The 20,574-nt window shown below is 38.4% G+C and overlaps 1 protein-coding gene across 3 annotated transcripts in view; it reads left to right on the forward strand.

The window, feature by feature from the left end:
* The window catches only part of LOC109102082 (epithelial splicing regulatory protein 2), a 28,214-nt gene extending 7,640 nt beyond the window's left edge, over positions 1-20,574 (forward strand). Inside the window, exons 4-17 of one of the 3 annotated variants that reach the window (XM_042727847.1) lie at positions 12,258-12,371; positions 12,679-12,793; positions 13,011-13,106; positions 13,228-13,282; positions 13,432-13,542; positions 13,830-13,962; positions 14,426-14,468; positions 14,907-15,208; positions 15,825-16,061; positions 16,148-16,346; positions 16,896-17,094; positions 17,485-17,668; positions 19,255-19,356; positions 20,208-20,574. In XM_042727847.1, coding sequence (XP_042583781.1) covers positions 12,258-12,371; positions 12,679-12,793; positions 13,011-13,106; positions 13,228-13,282; positions 13,432-13,542; positions 13,830-13,962; positions 14,426-14,468; positions 14,907-15,208; positions 15,825-16,061; positions 16,148-16,346; positions 16,896-17,094; positions 17,485-17,668; positions 19,255-19,341 — 1,875 coding nt within the window. In that variant the 3' untranslated portion in view covers positions 19,342-19,356; positions 20,208-20,574. The remainder of the gene's footprint in view (positions 1-12,257; positions 12,372-12,678; positions 12,794-13,010; positions 13,107-13,227; positions 13,283-13,431; positions 13,543-13,829; positions 13,963-14,425; positions 14,469-14,906; positions 15,209-15,824; positions 16,062-16,147; positions 16,347-16,895; positions 17,095-17,484; positions 17,669-19,254; positions 19,357-20,207) is intronic. The other 2 variants (XM_042727846.1, XM_042727845.1) reach the window with 2 other exon arrangements.

Genomic DNA, 20,574 nt, shown 5'->3' on the forward strand with positions numbered 1-20,574 from the left:
AGGAGTTTTTCACTTCCAATCTTCAAGGACAATTATATATCACTCATAAATGATTAAATACCAAATGTATAGTATTTATTAAGATTGATGTGATTTGGAATTGGTAAAATGTGCTTGGAAAAAAAAATATAAGAATATCAATGTGACTAATTGTTATGCACTCAACGAAAAAGCATTTTTAATGATGATTTATAAGCATTTGTAAAATATTTTTGCCTGCATTACAGCTAAGTCGTTTTGTTTTTTATATCTTTTTATGTTGCAATTAACATAATTCTTAACCTAATTATTTAAAATCATGTTGTCTGTGCCCTACAAATTGTACTAGGTTTTTTTTGTCCCTAAAACTGACAGAAAATGATAAGGCCTAAGAGATTTCTTAAGCTGTAATGATAAAACAACAACAACAACAACAACAACACACAATTACTGATTTATTAATTTTTTTCTGGTGATTAAAGAGATGTTAACTCTCTCTCTGTCTCTCTCTCTCTCTCTCTCTCTCTCTCTGTCAGCCAACCCCCTCCCCTCCCCATCCCTTCCCTCACACAGAGAGAGTGGCCTCAGAGTGAGATCAGATGTCTGACAGTTTTTTAATTTTCTGTTATCCATACAGTGTTGTAAAGTCATGAAACTATGCATATTTCCTCAGAATGACTTCTACTCTGTACGAAAAATGGTTTTGAAGTGTTTGCAAGCTGCAATTTAAAAATACAAGACAAGTAATGTTTCCCTTTTTACTGTTATTTCAAAAAATCACCACGGCAAAACCGTTCAAGCTATCCAAAATCCATTCGCAATTTATGTTCCTCAATGTTTTGTCATCATGTAGACAAAGTTTGGTGTGTATAGTGTAATTTTCCTCTGAGTAGTATGCATTAATTCACAGCAATATTTTTCCAAAAATCCACATTTAAACCAAAATAGCCGACTTCCTGTTGGTCTAAGCTGATGACTGTAAATTAGAAAGTTGTCCGTCTTGATAAGAACAATATATGTACCGAGTTTGGTGTCTGTAGCTAAAACAAACCCCCCGACTTTTGACAAAAGGTGGCGCTATAGAGTGCCTCCTCCACGCCCTTTCATGTGCTTTTTCCATTGTCTAGCTATCATTAATACTGATATGTGTTTTGAGTTTCATGTAATTCTGAGCATTTTATCTGCCTCAAAATCACCAGAATAGAATATTCAAGATTGACACGTTGCCATGGCAACACTATATTAGATATCAATATCCCCACAACAGATTTACATCGGCCGTGTTTTGTCATTATTCTGATGAAGTTTGAAGCAAATCGAGTGAAAATAAGATGCTGAATTCAAAGCATTTTGAAAATGACACACTTCCTGCTGCCAGTTGGTGGCGCTATAACTTTGACTCCTAATAGTCACATATATGCGATCGGCATCATACATCGAACAATCCGATGAAGTTTGATCTAAATCAGGCGATGTATGTGGATGTTATTAGACATTTCCTGTTTCTCATTTTTTGCCCCTAATTTCAACGCCTCGCCACGGACAAACACGTTCGAGATATCAAAAATCCCCTGGCAATTTTTCATCCCCAATGTCTTGAGATCATGTTCACAGAGTTTCGTGGAGAACGGATGGAAAACCTCAGAGGAGTATTTCAAATTCCAGAGCATGCTTTTTTAAACAGCCCTGAATAGCTCACTTCCTGTTGGGCGGAGCCTATGACATAGAGCGCGAAAGTTGTTCGGCTCAATGAGATCTATAAGTGTACAGAGTTTTATATAAATACATGCAAGTATGTGTGAGCTATGGTTCAAGATTTCTGACTGTGTTCCAGGGGGCACCGTAGAGCCCCTGTGCCACACCCGGGTCCCAGCCTCTGCGGCGTCCTGATGGCCGCAGGTTCCAATGTGTGTGCCAATTTTCAAGAGTTTTTGAGTATGTTAAGGCCTCCAAAAACCCCCGAAAGGTTAATATAGCTGCAAGCAGCGAATAAGAATAAATATATAATAGGGCCCTAAATAGCTGCAAGCAGCGATGGCGGGCTCAAGCCATCAGTGCAAACGCCACCCCTGTGGCATCGGGAAAACTGTGCCCACCTGGCACATGCATTTACAGTAACTCTCTGGCAGTCTGGTTTTAAAGGATTTGGCAATTAAAGGGTTAATCCAAACCATCAAGACTGTGAAAGACACACACAAAGAACAATATATAAAACTTTAGTAACACTTTTTAATAAGGTTTCAGTTATTAACATTGACTATATTAATGAACATGAACAATAAATATATAGCATGTCAATGTCAGTTAATATTTAAAACTTAAAATTTAAAAAAAAAATAATAATCTGTTAACATTCGTTAATGCACTGTGAACTAACATCAATTTAGATTTAGAAAAAAAACTAACTGCAAAAGAATTAAGAATTAACATGAAGATAATTTTTTTTTGTCAATTCTGCAAGACTTTTCAGAATAGAAGATGGAATAAAAGAGCAAAATGATTATTTTTGGTAAATGCATTTTTCCAAAAGAGCATATATATATATATATATATATATATATGTATGTATATATATATATATATATATATATATATATATATATATAATATATATAAATGTTAATTAAAGCTTAGTTAAAATATTTTAATACATTATTTACTAATACATTTTTTATTTACAATTTTATTTTAAGATTAATTTATGTACTGTGAAATAACATGAACATTAATATTTTTAATGATAGGATTAACTAGCATAAAAAAAGATTAATAAATGATCTGAAAAATAGATTTTTCATTGTTAGTTCATGTTAGTTAATGCTTTAACTTATGTAAACCAAAGAGAGCTTATCATAAATTGTTGCCAACACTTTTCATGATCTATAACCATTTTTAAAAATCATTTTAATGAGCTATAAACATTTGTGAAATGATTATATAAAACTATATTACCAGTAAAATTCATTAACTTTTTAAAATACATATTATGTTTCTTTGAAAGATTTTTATAAATGATTTAAATGCTCTATACACGTTTCTACAATAATTATTTAAAAGTAATCCTATAACGCCATCTGGTGGTGGCCATGATAGGTATTACACACTGCACGTTTGGTGTTGCTATCTGAACCCGTTCAGAATGAAGCGTGCCTAAATAGAGCGCGAGAACAGAATACACTGGGCATATGCCTACGTAACTCCAGGTTCACACACTCTGTCTGTAATGCGTTTTTTTCCGAGCCCATGTTAATGGATCAGAGCGTTCACACTGCACACGGTAAAAGATGTGAACAGAAAAGGTTAGAAATAGAAAGGTGCGAAAAGAATGAATATCTAGCGCATGAGCATAGAGAGAGTTGTGAGTCCACAGGACACAGTTTGAGCAGAAGAGACGCGATTTAAGTGCGCGCATTCTCTCCGGGCGTGAGCAGCGTGTATCTGAGCACGCGTGTCTGGTTTTGTGACAAAGCAAAGGACATCTGCGTGAGAACAGAAAGATTGGCGCTCACGCATTATTTTAATGTGCTTTCGCATTACAATAACGCGCTCTCGCTGCTGCTTCTGAACTGCATACACATACTGTATACACACTGCAGACGGAGCACGTGTGAACCTGTATAATGTATAACAAATCTATTTCAACACCTGAGGCACCGCTACAATGAGCTCTATGACCAATGTATGGCAAGAAAACATGCCTAATAATTCAGGACTCCTGAATATAAGGAGTTTTTCACTTCCAGCCTTCAAGGACAATTATATATCACTCATAAATGATTAAATAACAAATGTATAGTATTTATTAAGATTGATGTGATTTGGAATTGGTAAAATGTGCTTGAAAAAAAAAATATCATCAGAATATCAATGTGCCTAATTATTATGCACTCTGTGAAAAAGCATTTTTAATGATTTTATTGACCTATAAGCATTTGTAAAATATTTTTGCCTGCATTACAGCTTAGTCTTCATCTGTGAGCTGAAGACCCCCCTCCCTTCACACACTCAATCTCCAACAACAAAGTCAGCCACTCAGCCCCTCCCTTCCCTCACACAGAGAGAGTGGCCTCAGAGCGACATCAGATGTCTGACAGTTTTTTAATTTTCTGTTATCCATACAGTGTTGTAAATTTGTGAAACTATGCATATTTCCTCAGAATGATATGTTCTATGTAGGAAAAATGGTTTTGAAGTGTTTGGAATCTGCAATTTAAAAATACAAGACAATTAACGTTTCCCTTTTTACTGTTATTTCAAAAAATCACCACGACAAAACCATTCAAGCTATCCAAAATTCCTTCGCAATTTAAGTTCCTCAATGTTTTGGCATCATGTAGACAATGTTTGGTGTGCATAGTGTAATTTTCCTCTGAGCAGTATACATTAATTCCCAGCTATATTTTTCCAAAAATCCATATTCAAATCAAAATACCTGACTTCCTGTTGGTCGTAGCTGATGACTGTGAATTAGAAAGTTATCCGTCTTGATAAGAACAATATATGTACCGAGTTTGGGGTCTGTAGCTAAAACTTACCCCCCTCACTTTTGACAAAAGGTGGCGCTATAGAGTGCCTCCTCCACGCACTTTTAAGTGCTTTTGCCAGTGTCTAGCTATCATTAATACTGATATGTGTTTTGAGTTTCATGTAATTCTGAGCATGTTAATTGCCTCAAAATCACCAGAACAGAATATTCAACTTTGACACGTTGCCATGGCAACATTATATTAGATATCAATATCCCCACAACAGATTTACATTGTCCGTGTTTTGTCATTATTCTGATGAAGTTTCAAGCAAATCAAGTAAAAATTAGATGCTGAATTCAAAGCATTTTTAAAATGACACACTTCCTGCTGCCAGTTGGTGGTGCTATAACTTTGACTCCTAATAGTCACATATATGCGATCGGCATCATACAACAAACAATCCAATGAAGTTTGATCAAACTCAGGAGATGTATGTGGATGTTATTAGACATTTCCTGTTTCTCATTTTTTGCCCTAATTTCAACGCCTCGCCACGGGCAAACCGTTCGAGATATCAAAAATCCCCTGGCAATTTTGCATCCCCAATGTCTTGACATCATGTTCACTGAGTTTCGAGGCAAACGGTTGAAAGACCTCAGAGGAGTATATCAAATTCCAGAGCATGCTTTTTTTAAACAGCCTTGAATAACTCACTTCCTGTTGGGCGGAGCCTATGACATAGAGCGCGAAAGTTGTTCGGCTCAATGAGATCTATAAGTGTACAGAGTTTCATATAAATTCATGCAAGTATGTGTGAGCTATGGTTCAAGATTTCTGAATTTGTTCCAGGGGGCGCCGTAGAGCCCCTGTGCCACACCCGGGTCCCAGCCTCTGCGCCGCCCTGATGGCCGCAGGTTCCAATGTGTGTGCCAATTTTCAAGAGTTTTTGAGTATGTTAAGGCCTCCAAAAACCCCCGGAAGGTTTAAGGAAAAATAAAAAAAATAATAAGAATAATCCTTAGGAAAACAATAGGGCTCGCGGGCCCGAGCCGTCAGCGCTAATAATAAATATAGCTGCAAGCAGCGATGGCGGGCCCGAGCCGTCAGCGCAAACGCCACCCCGGTGGCATCAGGAAAACTGTCACGTACACAGACATACACAGTAACCGTCTAGCACAGCGGTGTCCAACCCTGTTAATGGCGATCGACTGTCCTGTAAAGTTTAGCTCCAACCCGGGGCGGACTTACCCATTAGGCAAAGGTAGGCGACTGCCTTGGGCCCCCCAAAAGCCAAGGGCCCCCTAATGCTTTTCATATAGGAGGTGCGCATTAAGCGCGGACACGCGAACGGTTGCTGTTTACGGTGTTTATGCACGACAATCGTCTGCGCGTCCGAGTTGAACGTGCTTCTTGTGTATCCAGCTTGTCGCAAAATAAAAATTGTATGCATCTAAGCTGACTGCCGCACGAGCGCGAGGTCCCTCTTTCCCAGCGCGCGCGCACACTTCTCTCACTCTGCGTTCAGCGCGCGGCTGAAAGGAGCTGCGCTTTCAGTTAAAACACTGACATGTTGCTTCTCTAATTTTACATATAAGTATAGCTGAAATCACAGCACAGCTATTGTCTTGCAAGCTATTCTGTAGCCTATTTGATTTTTATCAGACGACGGCACACGATTAAAAAAACAGGATTTTTTGTGCAGATTAACTTCTCGGAAGGGAGAGCTGGTTAGTCTTAATGGGTCGCGTTTTCAGTCACTATTTCTATCTCATCTGGTTGTCTGACAACAAACAGTCAAATGTATCAATGAAAACAGTTTTGAGAATTTTGCTGCATCAAAATTACACTATGTGGCACAGAGAGGTCAAACAAATGTAATAATAAATAATAAATGTACATTTTGCATGTTCAGAAGTGAGCTGCCCTGTCGTGCGAAAATGCAAACAGGTTTGTGTAAAGTGCTCAGTGCAAAGAAAGAGAAGTAATAGGAAGCTAGTATTTCTGTTTTTTTTTTTCATGTGTCTAATAGACATGAACAGAGTTCCTTGAAAAACATCTATGACCTATGAAACATGTCTACTCTTCATGCTCTGTTAATGCTATGGTTTCACTAATAAACATTTATTGCATAAAGGATCATTATTTGTCCATGCCCATGTTTGATTAGATTAAAAACTTGAAGGCCCGGTTTTCACAAACAGGGCTTTAGCTTAAGCCAGGATTTAAGATATTTAGCAAATTTTACAAAAATGCCTTAAAAAGAAAGTGTTACAGGTGTGCATCTTGACACAGAACAATACGTTTTAAGATATGTCAGAGCAAGATATTTTCAGTTTAGACGGCTCAAACATGCTTTTTATTCTGGGACTAGCTTTAAGCCTTGTCTGTGAAACCATGGGGAAAATATTCATTTAAGGTACATTTAGAACAGATAAAAATGGTGCGATTAACTCATGACAATCATGCCATTAATCGTGATTATATATTTTAATTAATTGACAGCAAGTTAAAATGACTAAAATAAAATGTAGGCTTACGCTGGTAACTCACATTTTCATTTTACCTGATAAAGTACCATTTATGAGCTGAGCTGTTTTGTTTAGAGCTGTTACCAGGGAAACCACTATATTTCTGTCTCCAAAAGCACCTCCTACTGGCAGAGAATGAATGTGCATTTTCAATAATCCAGTCTGCAGTTTTTTGTTCAGACCAATGCGAATATTCACCCACATAAATCTGTTTTAAATAAATATAATAATTTATACTTCTGACTCATCCCAGAAATATAAAGTTTCAGTTGTGAGGTTTACATCATTTTATAATTTATTTTGTTTTATGTTAAAACTACTAAAAAAAAACCGTAAATCAATTTCTATTTCGTGGTCTACAACATGAAAAATAAAAGTATCTGCTAAATGAATAAATTTAAATTAAAGAATCCCATTAGAACATGTACATAAAAAATGTAGAAACATTGGACACAACAATGTGGCACCATTGTGCAGCAGCAAGCATCACGACAAAAAAAGGACCTCGAGGGTTGATCTAGGTAAATGTGTGCAAATGTATAGGGCCCCATTCCTGTATTTGCCTGGGCCCCCAATTCACTAAATCCGCCCCTGGCTCCAACCCTACTCAAACACACCTGAAGCAACTAATTAATGTCTTCAGGATTGCTTGAAAAATTAAAGGTAGGTGTGACTGATTAGAGTTGGAGCTGAACTTTTGCAGGACAGTCGATCGCCAGTAACAGGACTGGGCACACTTACTTTAGCAGTTTGGATTTAAGGGATACAGCAATGAAAGGGTTAATCCGAACCATCAAGAGACACACACACACAACACAACATATAAAACTTGAGTAACACTTCCAATAAGGTTTCAGTTATTAACAGTTATTAATTATATTAATTTACATAAACAATAATTGTCTAGGGGTGGGCGATATGACCAAAATCTTATATCACCATATGATAAATGAATTAGTCTTCATTGTCTAAGTTATGTACATCTATCTATCTATCTATCTATCTATCTATCTATCTATATATATATATATATATATATATATATATATATATATACGCATAATCATTAGCATTAATTGTTTTTCTTCTTATTCTAGTTACAAAAGTGATTTAGTCAAGAGCAGTGAGAGATTTTCATGAATGGCAGACAGGACGAATATTGGACAGCTTCCCCTTTAAGACCGAACTCCAGATCCAGTATACTGTTACATATTCGCTTTCTCTCGCAACTGTTTACAATCATTTAAAACCTAAATGACTGTGTTTATGAGGATACTTGCATTTGGACGCATATAAGTGTTTATGCAATCGTTCAAAGCCAATAAAGCGACAAAAATGCTCACGAGCTCTATTAGCAGCTGATGCGCAGCTCACGCACACTCCTCTCACACAGAAACAGAGACAGCGCGCGCATATAGCTCTGTTTTTGTGTTTCAACGGCCTAAAATCAGTACTTAATACATTTAAAAAAAAAAATAATATTTTTGTTTTTATGTTTGAGCTTATATATCTTTATTATCATAACAGTCTGAGTAATTCTGATTCTTGAACAGTAAACTTTGAAGTGTAAGCTTTGTGAACATATGTTGATTATGTATCTAGTCAGAAAGAGTCATAAGCAGAAACCTTATATTTTTGGGTATGTAATTTCTGTCTCTATGCCGAAAATGGGGGTATACTGTTAAGGGGTCAAATTGCAGTGCTTAAAAATGCATGCAAACATCAAGTTTTCATGCGCACAGCAACGTGACGTGAGCGCGCGCATGCTGTTATTCACGCGTCTGTCTGCATACACGCGTAATGCATGTGACTGCCGTCATTCAAATAATGAAAACGTATTTCCGTAAACAGTGTATTTTGCGGCACCACAAAATAAACGATAGAGCACAATATGAATCGATAGACTTTTAATTTCGTCCATCCGATTTAAATCGTCATATCACCCAGCCCTAGCATTTAATAATGTGACTCTCTCTCTCTCTCTCTCTCCAACACACACACACACACACACACAAAGAATATATATAAAATTCTCTTGTAACACTTTTCAGGATGATATAACCATTTTTTAAAAATACTTTTAATGATCTATAAACATTTGTGAAATGATTATATAAAACTATATTACCAGTAAAATTCATTAACTTTTTAAAATACATATTATTTTTCTTTGAAAGATTTGTATAAATGATTTAAATGCTCTATGTGTTTCTACAATAATTATTTAAAAGTAATCCTATAGCTCCATCTGGTGTCCATCACTGGTAGTAAAAAAATGCATGCTAGATCCAGAAGTTATGATAGTTTTAATTTTTATGCTGGCTCCTGAACATGATAAATTTATGAAACTTACTGTGCTTTCTAAGAATGACTTCTACTACATATGTAAAAAATTATGAAGGGTTAGAATAAAGAATTCAAAAGATATAGGAAAATAACTGTTGTATTTTTTTAATGTTAATTTAATAAATCGCTATGGCCACACCGTTCAAGGTATCCTAAACCAGTTCGCAATTTAACATCTTCAGTATATTGGCATCATGTTGACAAAGTTTGGTGTGTATAAAGTAATTCTCCTCTGTGGAGTATGCATTAATTCACAGCCATATTTTTCCAAAAATCCACATTTAAACCAAAATAGCCGACTTCCTGTAGGTCGCAGCTGATGACTGTAAATTAGAAAGTTGTCCGTCTTGATAAGAACAATATATATACCAAGTTTGGTGTCTTTAGCTAAAACTAACCCCCCCACTTTTGACAAAAGGTGGCGCTATAGAGTGCCTCCTCCATGCCCTTTCATGTGCTTTTTGCCATTGTCTAGCTATCATTAATACTGATATGTGTTTTGAGTTTCATGTAATTCTGAGCATTTTATCTGCCTCAAAATCACTAGAACAGAATATTCAAGTTTGAAGCGTTGCCATGGCAACACTATATTAGATATCAATATCCCCACAACAGATTTACATCGGCTGTGTTTTTTCATTATTCTGATAAAGTTTTGAGCAATTCGGGTAAAAATAAGAGGGTGATTTCAAAGCATATTGAAAGTGACACACTTCCTGCTGCCAGTTGGTGGCGCTATAACGCAGACTCACAATAGTCACATCCATGTGATCGGCCTCTTACATCGAACAATCCGATGAAGTTTAATCTAAATCAGAAAATGTATGTGGATGTTATTAGACATTTCCTGTTTCTCATTTTTTGCCCTAATTTCAACGCCTCGCCACGGATAAACCGTTCGAGATATCAAAAATCCCCTGGCAATTTTTTATCCCCAATGTCTTGAGATCATGTTCACCGAGTTTCGTGGAGAACGGGTGGAAAACCTCAGAGGAGTATTTCAAATTCCAGAGCATGCTTTTTTTAAAACAACCCTGAATAGCTCACTTCCTGTTGGGCGGAGCCTATGTCATAGAGCGCGAAAGTTGTTCCGGCTCAATGAGATCTATAAGTGTACTGAGTTTTATATAAATACATGCAAGTATGTGTGAGCTATGGTTCAAGATTTCTGACTGTGTTCCAGGGGGCGCCGTAGAGCCCCTGTGCCACGCCCGGGTCCCAGCCTCTGCGGCATCCCTGATGGCCGCAGGTTCCAACCTGTGTGCCAATTTTCAAGAGTTTTTGAGTATGTTAAGGCCTCCAAAAACCCCCGAAAGGTTAAAAAAAAAATAAAAAAAATAATAATAATAATAAGAATAATTCTTAGAAAAACAAGAGGGCCCTGCGCCCATTGGCTCGGGCCCTAATAATCCTTAGAAAAACAATAGGGCCCTGCGCCCATTTAAACATACCTACATAAAACTAAATCACATCTGTGAGTGCACATTGTTGAATTGTGTATATTAATGCTGCAAGTTGTGAGCACAAACAACCAAACATTGCTTCATTTAGTGCCTACACTTTAAAAAGTGATTTTTCAAAATTGTAAATAAGATAAAAATGATCTTAGTGGGCTACATTTAACAAGGAAAGGGTTTCAATGTTTCTAATTCAAAATTCCATGTTTAATTAAATGTTTCTTTGCAGTTGTTTGTGAAATTTGCTAGCAATTTATGAGTGGAAAATTGTTTCTAATTTTTTTTTTTCTTCTTTTTCCCAATATAAGAACAGCCCTTAAGAACATTATTTTTCATGTTGACTTATGAGACGTCTTCTTTGCATTTCTCGTACTCTCATGTGAATAACACAAAGCACTCAAATCAGTTGTCACGTCATTGTTGGCGCCTGTACTGCTGTTGACTGATGCAGAGATGGATAAGTTTACTAAACATCTGTAATGGTTCATTAAAGAATTCTTGTTTTTGCTAAACACAGGTGAATGTGGGAGCCCCTATAGCTGGGAGTGAGCAGGTGGTGTGTTTTTAGAGCAGGACAAACACTCTTCATTTGTTTTGTCATCTATCTCTCTGGTCATGTGAAATGCTTTATCTGAAATGACTGCCACGGCCATGGCTCACTTCCTGTATTTTCACCAAACCAGTCTGACCAGCTGCTTAATCTACAAAACAAGCATACGCATGCACACGGAGCAGCATGTTCACATATTTCAACATAATTTGGGTGTCCTCTGTGCTGCCCTTGACACTGTAGTTTTTTTTTTTTTTTTTGATAAAATACATTTCAATTAATTTTTGAATCTGTGTGATAATTAACAAGGAAATATTAATAAATAATAAACCAATAATAAAACTTTCGCAGTGTCAAGTTTATGCTCACCAAGGCTGCAAAAAATACAGTAAAAAAAATATACTGAATTGTGATTTATTACAATTGCAAAGAGCAAAGCTGAAAGTCATTACTCCAGTCTTTAGTGCCACATGATTTCTTTCAGAAATTACACTAATATGCAGATTTGGTGCTAAATAAACATTTCTTATTAATGTTCAAAATGTCTGTGCTGCTTAATATTTTTTTGTAGAAACCGTAGTACCTCTTTTAAGGTTTGATTTTTGACATATTCTTTAATGCTGTTCTTTTGAGCTTTCTATTCAATTTAAAATGGAAATCTTTTGAAACGTTAGAAATGTCTTTACTGGCACTCTTGATAAATTTTACATGTCGTTGCTGAATAAAAGTATTTATTTAATTTCAATAATCAATAATAATTCAAAAAAGAAAGAAAAATCTCACTGACCCCAAACCTCTGAATGTGCTTGATATATAGGGAAGTGAATCTAATGCCTACACCTGCATCTAATGCTGGGTGTTTTTGATTAGAAATAAAGTTATTCTGGATTCCTTCTCCCCTTTTCACTGTTTCCATTTCTGTCTCTAGTTTCATCAGTCGGTGTCAGCTGAACTGAAGTCTCTGGGCAGAAGCTCCTACACGCTGTGTGTGGACGGACCACTGCTTATCCGACAGGTGCTGCACCCCGAGGCTTCCAAAAAGGTAACACACTCCTTCCAAAGTCCAAATACATTATCATTCTTAAGTATTTCGATTTAATCCACCTTTAACTAAGGCTATTTAAAGCCTAGGGGCGTCTGTGTATTCTTCTGACATTTCTAAATTAGCTGTCAGTTTGTGGTATAATCTGTTTAGCAGCAACATGTTATAATCTTCACAGGAATGTATTAAAGTGCCCTCAATCCTCTTTTTTTTGCTGTTTGGTCTCCTCTGCCCTTCCCTCAGGCTCCTCCAAAACATATTTTCTAGTGTGCATCTCCCTCATTTGTGTGTGTGTGTTTTGTTGTAGAATCTAGTCCTGCCAGAGTGCTTCTACACATTTGTGGACTTGAAGAAAGAGTTTCACAAATGCTGCCCAAACGCAGGCCCTGTCAACGATCTCACTCTGACCTCCATGCTGGACTGTATCCTACATATGCTTTTGGTTTTACTGTGCAATGTTTTTTTTTAAATTAACATCACTATTTTAGGACTCGTCATCCATCTCGTTTTATTTTCCCTGTTTATAATCACTCTTTTTTTTAATTTGCATTCACTGGTTCATGTTTTCAGCTGTTTTAGTAAGAATATGTGCATTCATGTGTGCATATGTCCTGTATGAGGCCTTGACATTGTTGTCAGATGTGTGTATTCCAGCGGCGGTGGAGCAGGAGGCCGGACTGAGGGAGGTGAAGAACACGGTTCTGCTAATTCTCCATCTCCTGGTTGAGCCTTACAGTGAGTCACTCATAGTGGATTGATCCGTGCAGTTTATATACTGATAAAACCTTACAGATTTCACTTTTGATATGCACAGCTGATTACATGATCTCATAATAACTAAACTATTTCTTTGTAGATCACAAATTCTCCACTTTTGAGACTGTAAACTACAAGTTTGAATCCGGAGCATGGTATGTCGTAGTCTGATTTTTAATTGTTGCAAACATTTGTGGGGTTTCCCATTATAAGCCTCTGGTCTTTTACTATGGCCAAAGCCCATAAGAATGCTGTTAAGCATGAGTGATTGTTACCTGTGTGTCTGCATGTGCATGCCTTCCAGCAGTAAGACAGAAGCTGTGGACAGTGAGACGGTTATCAGAGCTCGTGGGTTGCCATGGCAGTCGTCTGATCAGGACATCGCTCGCTTCTTCAAGGGCCTCAACATTGCCAAGTGAGATTACAGCTCAGTGTAACACTGAAAGGCACACTCACAATGACATGGTGCATGCACTCAGAAAAGACCCTTAAGTACACATTAACAGTGTAATGCAAAACTCAGTAAGAACTTGAAGGCAAATTCAGCCAAATGTCAAATAGGGACTTTCACTAGTGGAGAAGTAGCTCTACTTGGAGTGTCCAAGCTGACTTATCAGAACGAGCACATTTTAAAGGTTGCATGCTAAATGTGTTGTATCTCTGCCTTTGTTTGATTTGTGTGTGTGTGTGTCTTTGTATCAGAGGTGGCGTTGCGCTGTGTTTAAATGCTCAGGGCCGGAGGAACGGAGAAGCTCTGGTGCGCTTCATAAACTCTGAGCACAGAGACATGGCACTGGATCGACATAAACACCACATGGGCAACAGATACATTGAAGTGAGTTCACCTCCTCAAAGCATCCAAACCATGCTTTATTTCACTCTGTTCATCTCAAAAATGCATTATGCAAGAATACTTGCTTTTAGTCGCAGACCGTTCTGATTCTTATATGTTGGAAATATATGTATACTAGGCTTGTGAGTAACTACATATTGTCACAACCTACTAGTATTTGAGTTGTCTGATGATGGATTTAGAGACACCACTTTTCGGAGCGTTTACTTTGACAGTCTAACAGCATGCTAAAGCACTGCATACTAAAGAAGCTGCATCCATCAATTTATTCTCATTAAAGTATTGTCGTTTCAAATGTTAAAGCTAAAATCTGGGGAAAAAAAAAACTTCAGTAATTAAAAAATCGCCCATCTCGCCCTATCCCTAATTTACACAATGTGAATGATACAGTTTCAATCAAAGGTATGCAGCCTACTCTTATGACACCGTATTTATTTTGTTTCAGGTGTATAAAGCGACTGGGGAAGAATTTCTAAAGATTGCAGGAGGTGAGACATTTACACGAAGTCTTCATTTGTAATATGAGCAGACACTTTCCATTTGTAGAGTAAATCTCCATCCGCTATTGCCAGGTGTGTGTGTCCTTCCCTCATTTTTCCCCCCTCTGTGGGAATGAAAGACTCTTTGTGAGTCTCTTCCCCTTGCTGACTCATGCAGGGCAGGTAGAGGGGGAAACTCTATTCCCCTTCCCTCCTGCCCCCCGCTCTGGCCAGGCCACAGAGAAAGAGAGCCGTTCCCTCAGGGAGGAAGATGGGTCGGCAGCCTCTGAAAAGCCTTACACACAGCAGGTGTAAAAGAACAGTGGCCTGCCGAGATATCATTTCAGTGCGTGTGGATGTTTCTGCTGAACTGTTTCACAGCAGAGACTTTCTGACGTTGTTACCACTCACCATTTTTAAATGTCAAAATTCCTCATCTTTTGACAGGCACGTCCAATGAGGTAGCTCAGTTTCTTTCTAAGGAGAACCAAGTGATAATCCGAATGCGTGGGCTTCCGTTCACTGCTACTCCTCAGGATGTTCTGGGCTTCCTGGGCCCGGACTGCCCAGTGACTGATGGGATGGAGGGGCTTCTGTTTGTGAAGTACCCAGATGGACGTCCCACAGGCGACGCATTTGTTCTCTTTGCCTGTGAGGAATATGCTCAGAATGCCCTGAAGAAGCACAAACAGATCCTGGGCAAGAGATATATTGAGCTGTTCCGCAGCACTGCAGCTGAGGTCCAACAGGTACAGATGATTTATATTTAACCCTCAGAGACCCCAGCACTGGTATTTATAATGTTATTTTTTTCACACTTTTACTTTTCTTTAGGAAGCTCTTATTAAATCCATTTTGTTTTGCATCTGGGAATATGGCAAAATTGCGAAAATAATATATTTCAGCCATTAAGGATGCAGTCATGAAATGTTATGTTACTTGTTACGTTACATAATATTTACATTATATAAGTATTCATATAAAAGTCTATTTTAACTATGATATAATAATTTGAATAGCCCTTGATACATTGTATTGTCGTATATGTATTGTTATATCAATGAGACAATGACAAAAGCTCAGTTGAGAAAAAGAAAAATTAGATGCCAAAACTTGCTTGTTTAATAAAAATAAGCAACACAACCTGTATGAAACATATTATTAAGTCAGATACTGTTATGTGTAGTTTTTGTCTATGCTTAGTGAAAATTACGTTTATTTAATTGCTTTACACAAACATTGCAGTTCTGCTATTTTGGGTCTCTGTGGGTTAATCAGAGCAAAAAAAGCTTTGTGTACTCTTATATGAAACCAGCATCTTGTTTTTTATTGCCATTTTCTTGATCTTTTGTATCTTCAAACTAGGTTTTGAATCGCTACATGTCCACTCCATTGATCTCCACACTTCCTCCTCCTCCGCCTCCGATGGTATCTATGCCTGTGTTAGCCACGCCGCCCTTCATCACCACTGGCAGCACGCGAGACTGCATCAGGCTGAGAGGTCTGCCGTACATCGCTGCCATCGAGGACATCCTGGAGTTTATGGGAGAACACACCATTGATATCAGACCACATGGGGTGCACATGGTCTTTAACCAACAGGTGACAGAGTAACTCCATGAAACGAGAAACATCAGGTGTTTCTGGAATGACCCTTTGACCCACCTTTTCTTGGTTCCTCTTTATAGGGTCGACCCTCTGGTGATGCCTTCATTCAGATGAAGTCAGCTGACCGTGCGTTTATGGTTGCTCAGAAGTGCCACAAGAAGATGATGAAGGACCGTTACGTGGAGGTGTTCCAGTGCTCCACTGAGGAGATGAGCTTTGTGCTGATGGGCGGAACGCTTAACCGCAGCGGCCTCTCGCCGCCTCCTTGCAAACTGCCCTGTAAGAGACTGTCTGGTACTTTATGGAGCTTTTTAAATGCCAAATGCTTGTTGGAAACCATGATAAGATGAACTGGGCTGTTAATTTGAGTTAGTATTTAGCGTGAGCCAGCAGCTGTAATCTGCTTCTGTTCAAGAGATGCTGATCTGTGTGTAGTGTTCCAGTCCGCACTCTTCTGCTCCTATCAGCTGGTCCGTTTGAGGTTAGATTTCAGCTTATCTACAAGAAAGCGGTGTGATCACATCTGTCACAGATCTAAAGGTGCAACATTTTGGCATTTAAGAAAGAGCAAGCCTGTAGCGGCACTAAAGGAAGGCCTGTTTACTCTGTGATTTGATCTGGTTGTTTGACCTTGGCTTGAGAATGGGCCGTATGTGCTCGCACTACATCAGAGAAGACAGTAGCTGTCCCTGTGCCAGTTAAGCTAAGTATACATGACATTCACACACTCCTGCAAGGTCAGCTGTGTGTGTGTGTGTGAGAGAGAGATTTAGCATGCCCACTTGGTGAAAATGTCTTTTTAATAAAGCACTGTCATGTCTTTCTCAGGTCTCTCTCCACCAACATATGCTGCATTTTCTGCAACTCCAGCTATGCTTCCCGCTGAGGCAGCGTTGTATCAGCCCCCCCTGCTGGCCACTCCAAGAACTCCACAGGCCCCAGCACATAACCCTGCACCTGCTTTAGCCTACTACTCTCCACAGCTTTACATGAACATGAACATGAGCTACACCACCTACTACCCCAGGTACAATGAGAAGACAAGTCTGTGCAGAGATTTACTTTGGTCTAAATTTCATTTTTACATTCCACCTGGTTAAATGGTTTTGTTGTCTGTGGCATATAGTGGAGGTAAAATTTGCTGTGCAATTTATTAAACAATAGCATATTTAGCATTACCATTGAAAAAGAAAAGAAACACCAATGTGTAGTTTATAAGTGTAAGTCCCAAACTTTTGAATGGTTGTTTACTTTGTAAATCTAATTGAAATGTGGTCAATCAGCTTGCTTCATACGTAGCTCCTCCATTCACAATGTATAATGTATGTTATAATATCATTTGTTAATACATCTATTTTGGAAAACTTTTTTTTTTCTTCCTCCTCTCAAACTCATCTTGTCTCTCTCTGTTGACTAGTCCACCGGTCTCTCCCTCCACGGTCAGTTATTTTGCGGCCCCGCCGGGTTCAGTAGCAGCAGCTGTGGCAGCCCAGCAGGCCCCTTCCATCCTTCCCCCTCAGCCCGGGGCACTGGTGCGAATGCAGGGTCTGCCGTACAACGCTGGGGTCAAAGACATCCTCAGCTTCTTTCAGGGATATCAGGTTTCTCCTCATTTCACCAGCAGCAACTCACTCACTCACTCACTCACTCACTCAGGTTTTCAAGTTCAAAAACAAGTGAAAAAAAGAAGGGTTTACTAAGCAGTGCACCTCTCACCTGAGACTTTATCAGGACCCTGGTTCTATTGGACAAGCAGCACTCTTTTTAAAAAGTTTCTATGTAGTGTTTTATGCTGAATCACTGTGTACGTTTTGTCCTCTCATTAGCTGACAGCCGATTAGGCGGAGACGTCTGAGGATGGTATGACACCAGCACTCAGAGGAGGAGGAAAGAGGGTTGAGTTAGATGGAAATGAGTGATGCTTTATTTTGGGCACGGGTTTGTGTGTGCTTTCTCTCTCACAGTATATAAATACTCAGCCATGGGACGAGATTTCCTAGATGTTCTAGTTTATTCTCTGTTGTGTGGTGGGCTTGGTGAGACTGTGTTCAGCATGCAGCGTCCCTGCCCTCTCTTCTAAGGCGTGTGACACTCTGAGCTGTACATCTAACACCGTTCACAGTGGCGCGTGTGTGAAATGCCGAGTTCAGGCTTGACTCCTGGCTGAACCGATGAAATGGATCTGAGCCCAGTCCATTCTCCAAGTGTGCTTTTAACCTCTCATACACAATGCACACTACAGGCCTCTGTGTGCGGGAAGTGTTTTTTTTTTTTTTTTTTTTGGCAGGTGGTCTGGACCCCCTCTTTCTTTCTATATCTATAGTGCATTCATGCTTGAACATCTTATGTGCAACCCTGTACGATGCATACTTATTTCTGTCGTGCAGTGTATTGGGGTGGTGTGTTGTTTTACAGGTGTCACCTCTTAGGTTATGATTAGGCTCTGTGCTACAGATCTGTTTGAAGAGACTTTTAAATGAACTTCAAGACTTGATGAAATTGTCTTAATATTTCATTTTGCTCAATACTCTTTTCTTCATTTGATTACTTTTTACATTTTCAAACATTCAGTAGAAATAGGGATGTGAATATGTGATCTGTCAATGATTGAATTAAATTATGAATCTTTTTTTTTTTGATTCAGGTTTTTGCTGCTTAATATTTTTGTGGAACCATGATATCCCAAACTTCTGAATGTTAGTAAGACTGATTAAAAAAATGTTCTTAAGATTTCTATTTCAAATAAATGCTGTTCTTTTGAACTTCCTATTCATCAAAAAATTAAGCAGCATAAAACCATTTCAACATTAAAAGGATTTCTTACTAAAACTTAAATAACCTCGTAATGAATTCAAAGGCTTGACTGGTAGTGTAAAAAATTGTTACGCTCACCAAGGCTGCATTCATTTGATCAAAAATACAATAAAACAGTAATATTGTGAAACAGAATTTTAAATAACTCTTTTATATTGTAAAATGTAATTTACTCCTGTGATGGCAAAGCTGAATGTTCCAGTCTTCAGTGTCACATTCTAACATGCTGATTTAAAAAAAAGCACCTCTTTTACAGCCCTAGTAGAAATGTATAGCGTCCCCTGTACATGTATGGACATGGTTTAGAGAAGTGCTGATTGTTGTGAGTGTAATGTGAGGCCTATGGCACTGACTGTGGCTCATTGTGCTGTAGTACGCTCCTGAAGACTACAGCAGCTTGGTCGGAGTGAGTGATCAGGGCCGGAGTCTCATTCAGCCTAAAGAGTGGCTTTGTCTGTAGGGGCAGCCTCTCCAGGTAAGCTCCCATGATGCCCCTGTGACCTGAACCCATGGCTTGTGCATGGACTAATACTCTTAACTCCTCCCCTCACTTCCACTGCTCTGGGGTGACCTCCAATCAGAAGTGGAGTTCCGTAATACTCGCTTCTGTTTTTGTACCTCTGTAAATCTTCACTCTCTGCTTGTTGTATAATTAGTCCCAGTATGCTTTATTGATCCAAGTGCTGCTTTTTTCAGAAGCTTTCAGTTGTAATAATGCTCTTTCTCTCCAGTCTGACTAATTGGTTTGGGCTTTGAATGTCTTGATCTGGTGGCATCATTGTTCTTAACTTACTGCAAGTCTCCTGCCTATAAGGGTTTCTAATTATGTGCTCTCATTCATTTCAGCTGATTTGATGATTAATCTAAACTCAAATCCTGTTTCTCTCCATAGCAATTCATTTCAGTGTTTTCTGACCTTTTCTGACCTTATTCTAATACATGCCAGTGGTGAATGTTATGTTATGTGCCAGTGAATTTAATTTATTTTACACGCAATGTAATACATTTTTTTAATTACATTTTTTATTTTATTGTATTTATTGTTTTATTTTAAATGCTAGTGTTTAATTTAATTAAATTTTTACATGCCAGTGGTTAATTTTATTTTACTGTATTTTATTTTACACTGGAATATATAAAAACATTGCTTACTTTTTTTTTCTTTTTCCTAATACATGCCAGTAATGTAATTTTAATTTATATTTTTTAAATTTTATTAAAATGTTATGTAGTTTATTTTATTTTTAATTGAATTTTAGTTTCCACTGGAATATATGTAAAAAAAAAAAAAAAAAAAAACCTTCTTCCTTTTTCTTTTTGGCGTAGCTCCAGGCGGACTCTGTGCTCATGCTGTATAACTGGAGTGGTCAGCGTAGTGGGGAGGCGCTGGTGACCTTCCCCAGTGAGAAAGCAGCCAGACAGGCTGTAGCCGAGTGCTCCAATCTTCCCTTCTCCGGCCACCCCATCCGCCTGGCCTGCTGCGAGTGACCACACACAGACCACTACACCCCCTGAGGGAGGACCGCACTTCACCTGTCTCAACCCTTTCTCCCTCATTACCTGTCTTTTGGCTTTCCAGACAGTTGTCCTGTTGTTCTTGACACAAAGTAGGATGGGACCTGACACAGAAGCACTGTATACACACGTTTAACCATCTCCATAGCACTGCCTCACTGCTTGTGTGTGTGTGTGT

The sequence above is a fragment of the Cyprinus carpio genome, chromosome B7, assembly GCF_018340385.1.
Source record: "Cyprinus carpio isolate SPL01 chromosome B7, ASM1834038v1, whole genome shotgun sequence".
Classification (NCBI taxonomy): Eukaryota; Metazoa; Chordata; class Actinopteri; order Cypriniformes; family Cyprinidae; genus Cyprinus; species Cyprinus carpio.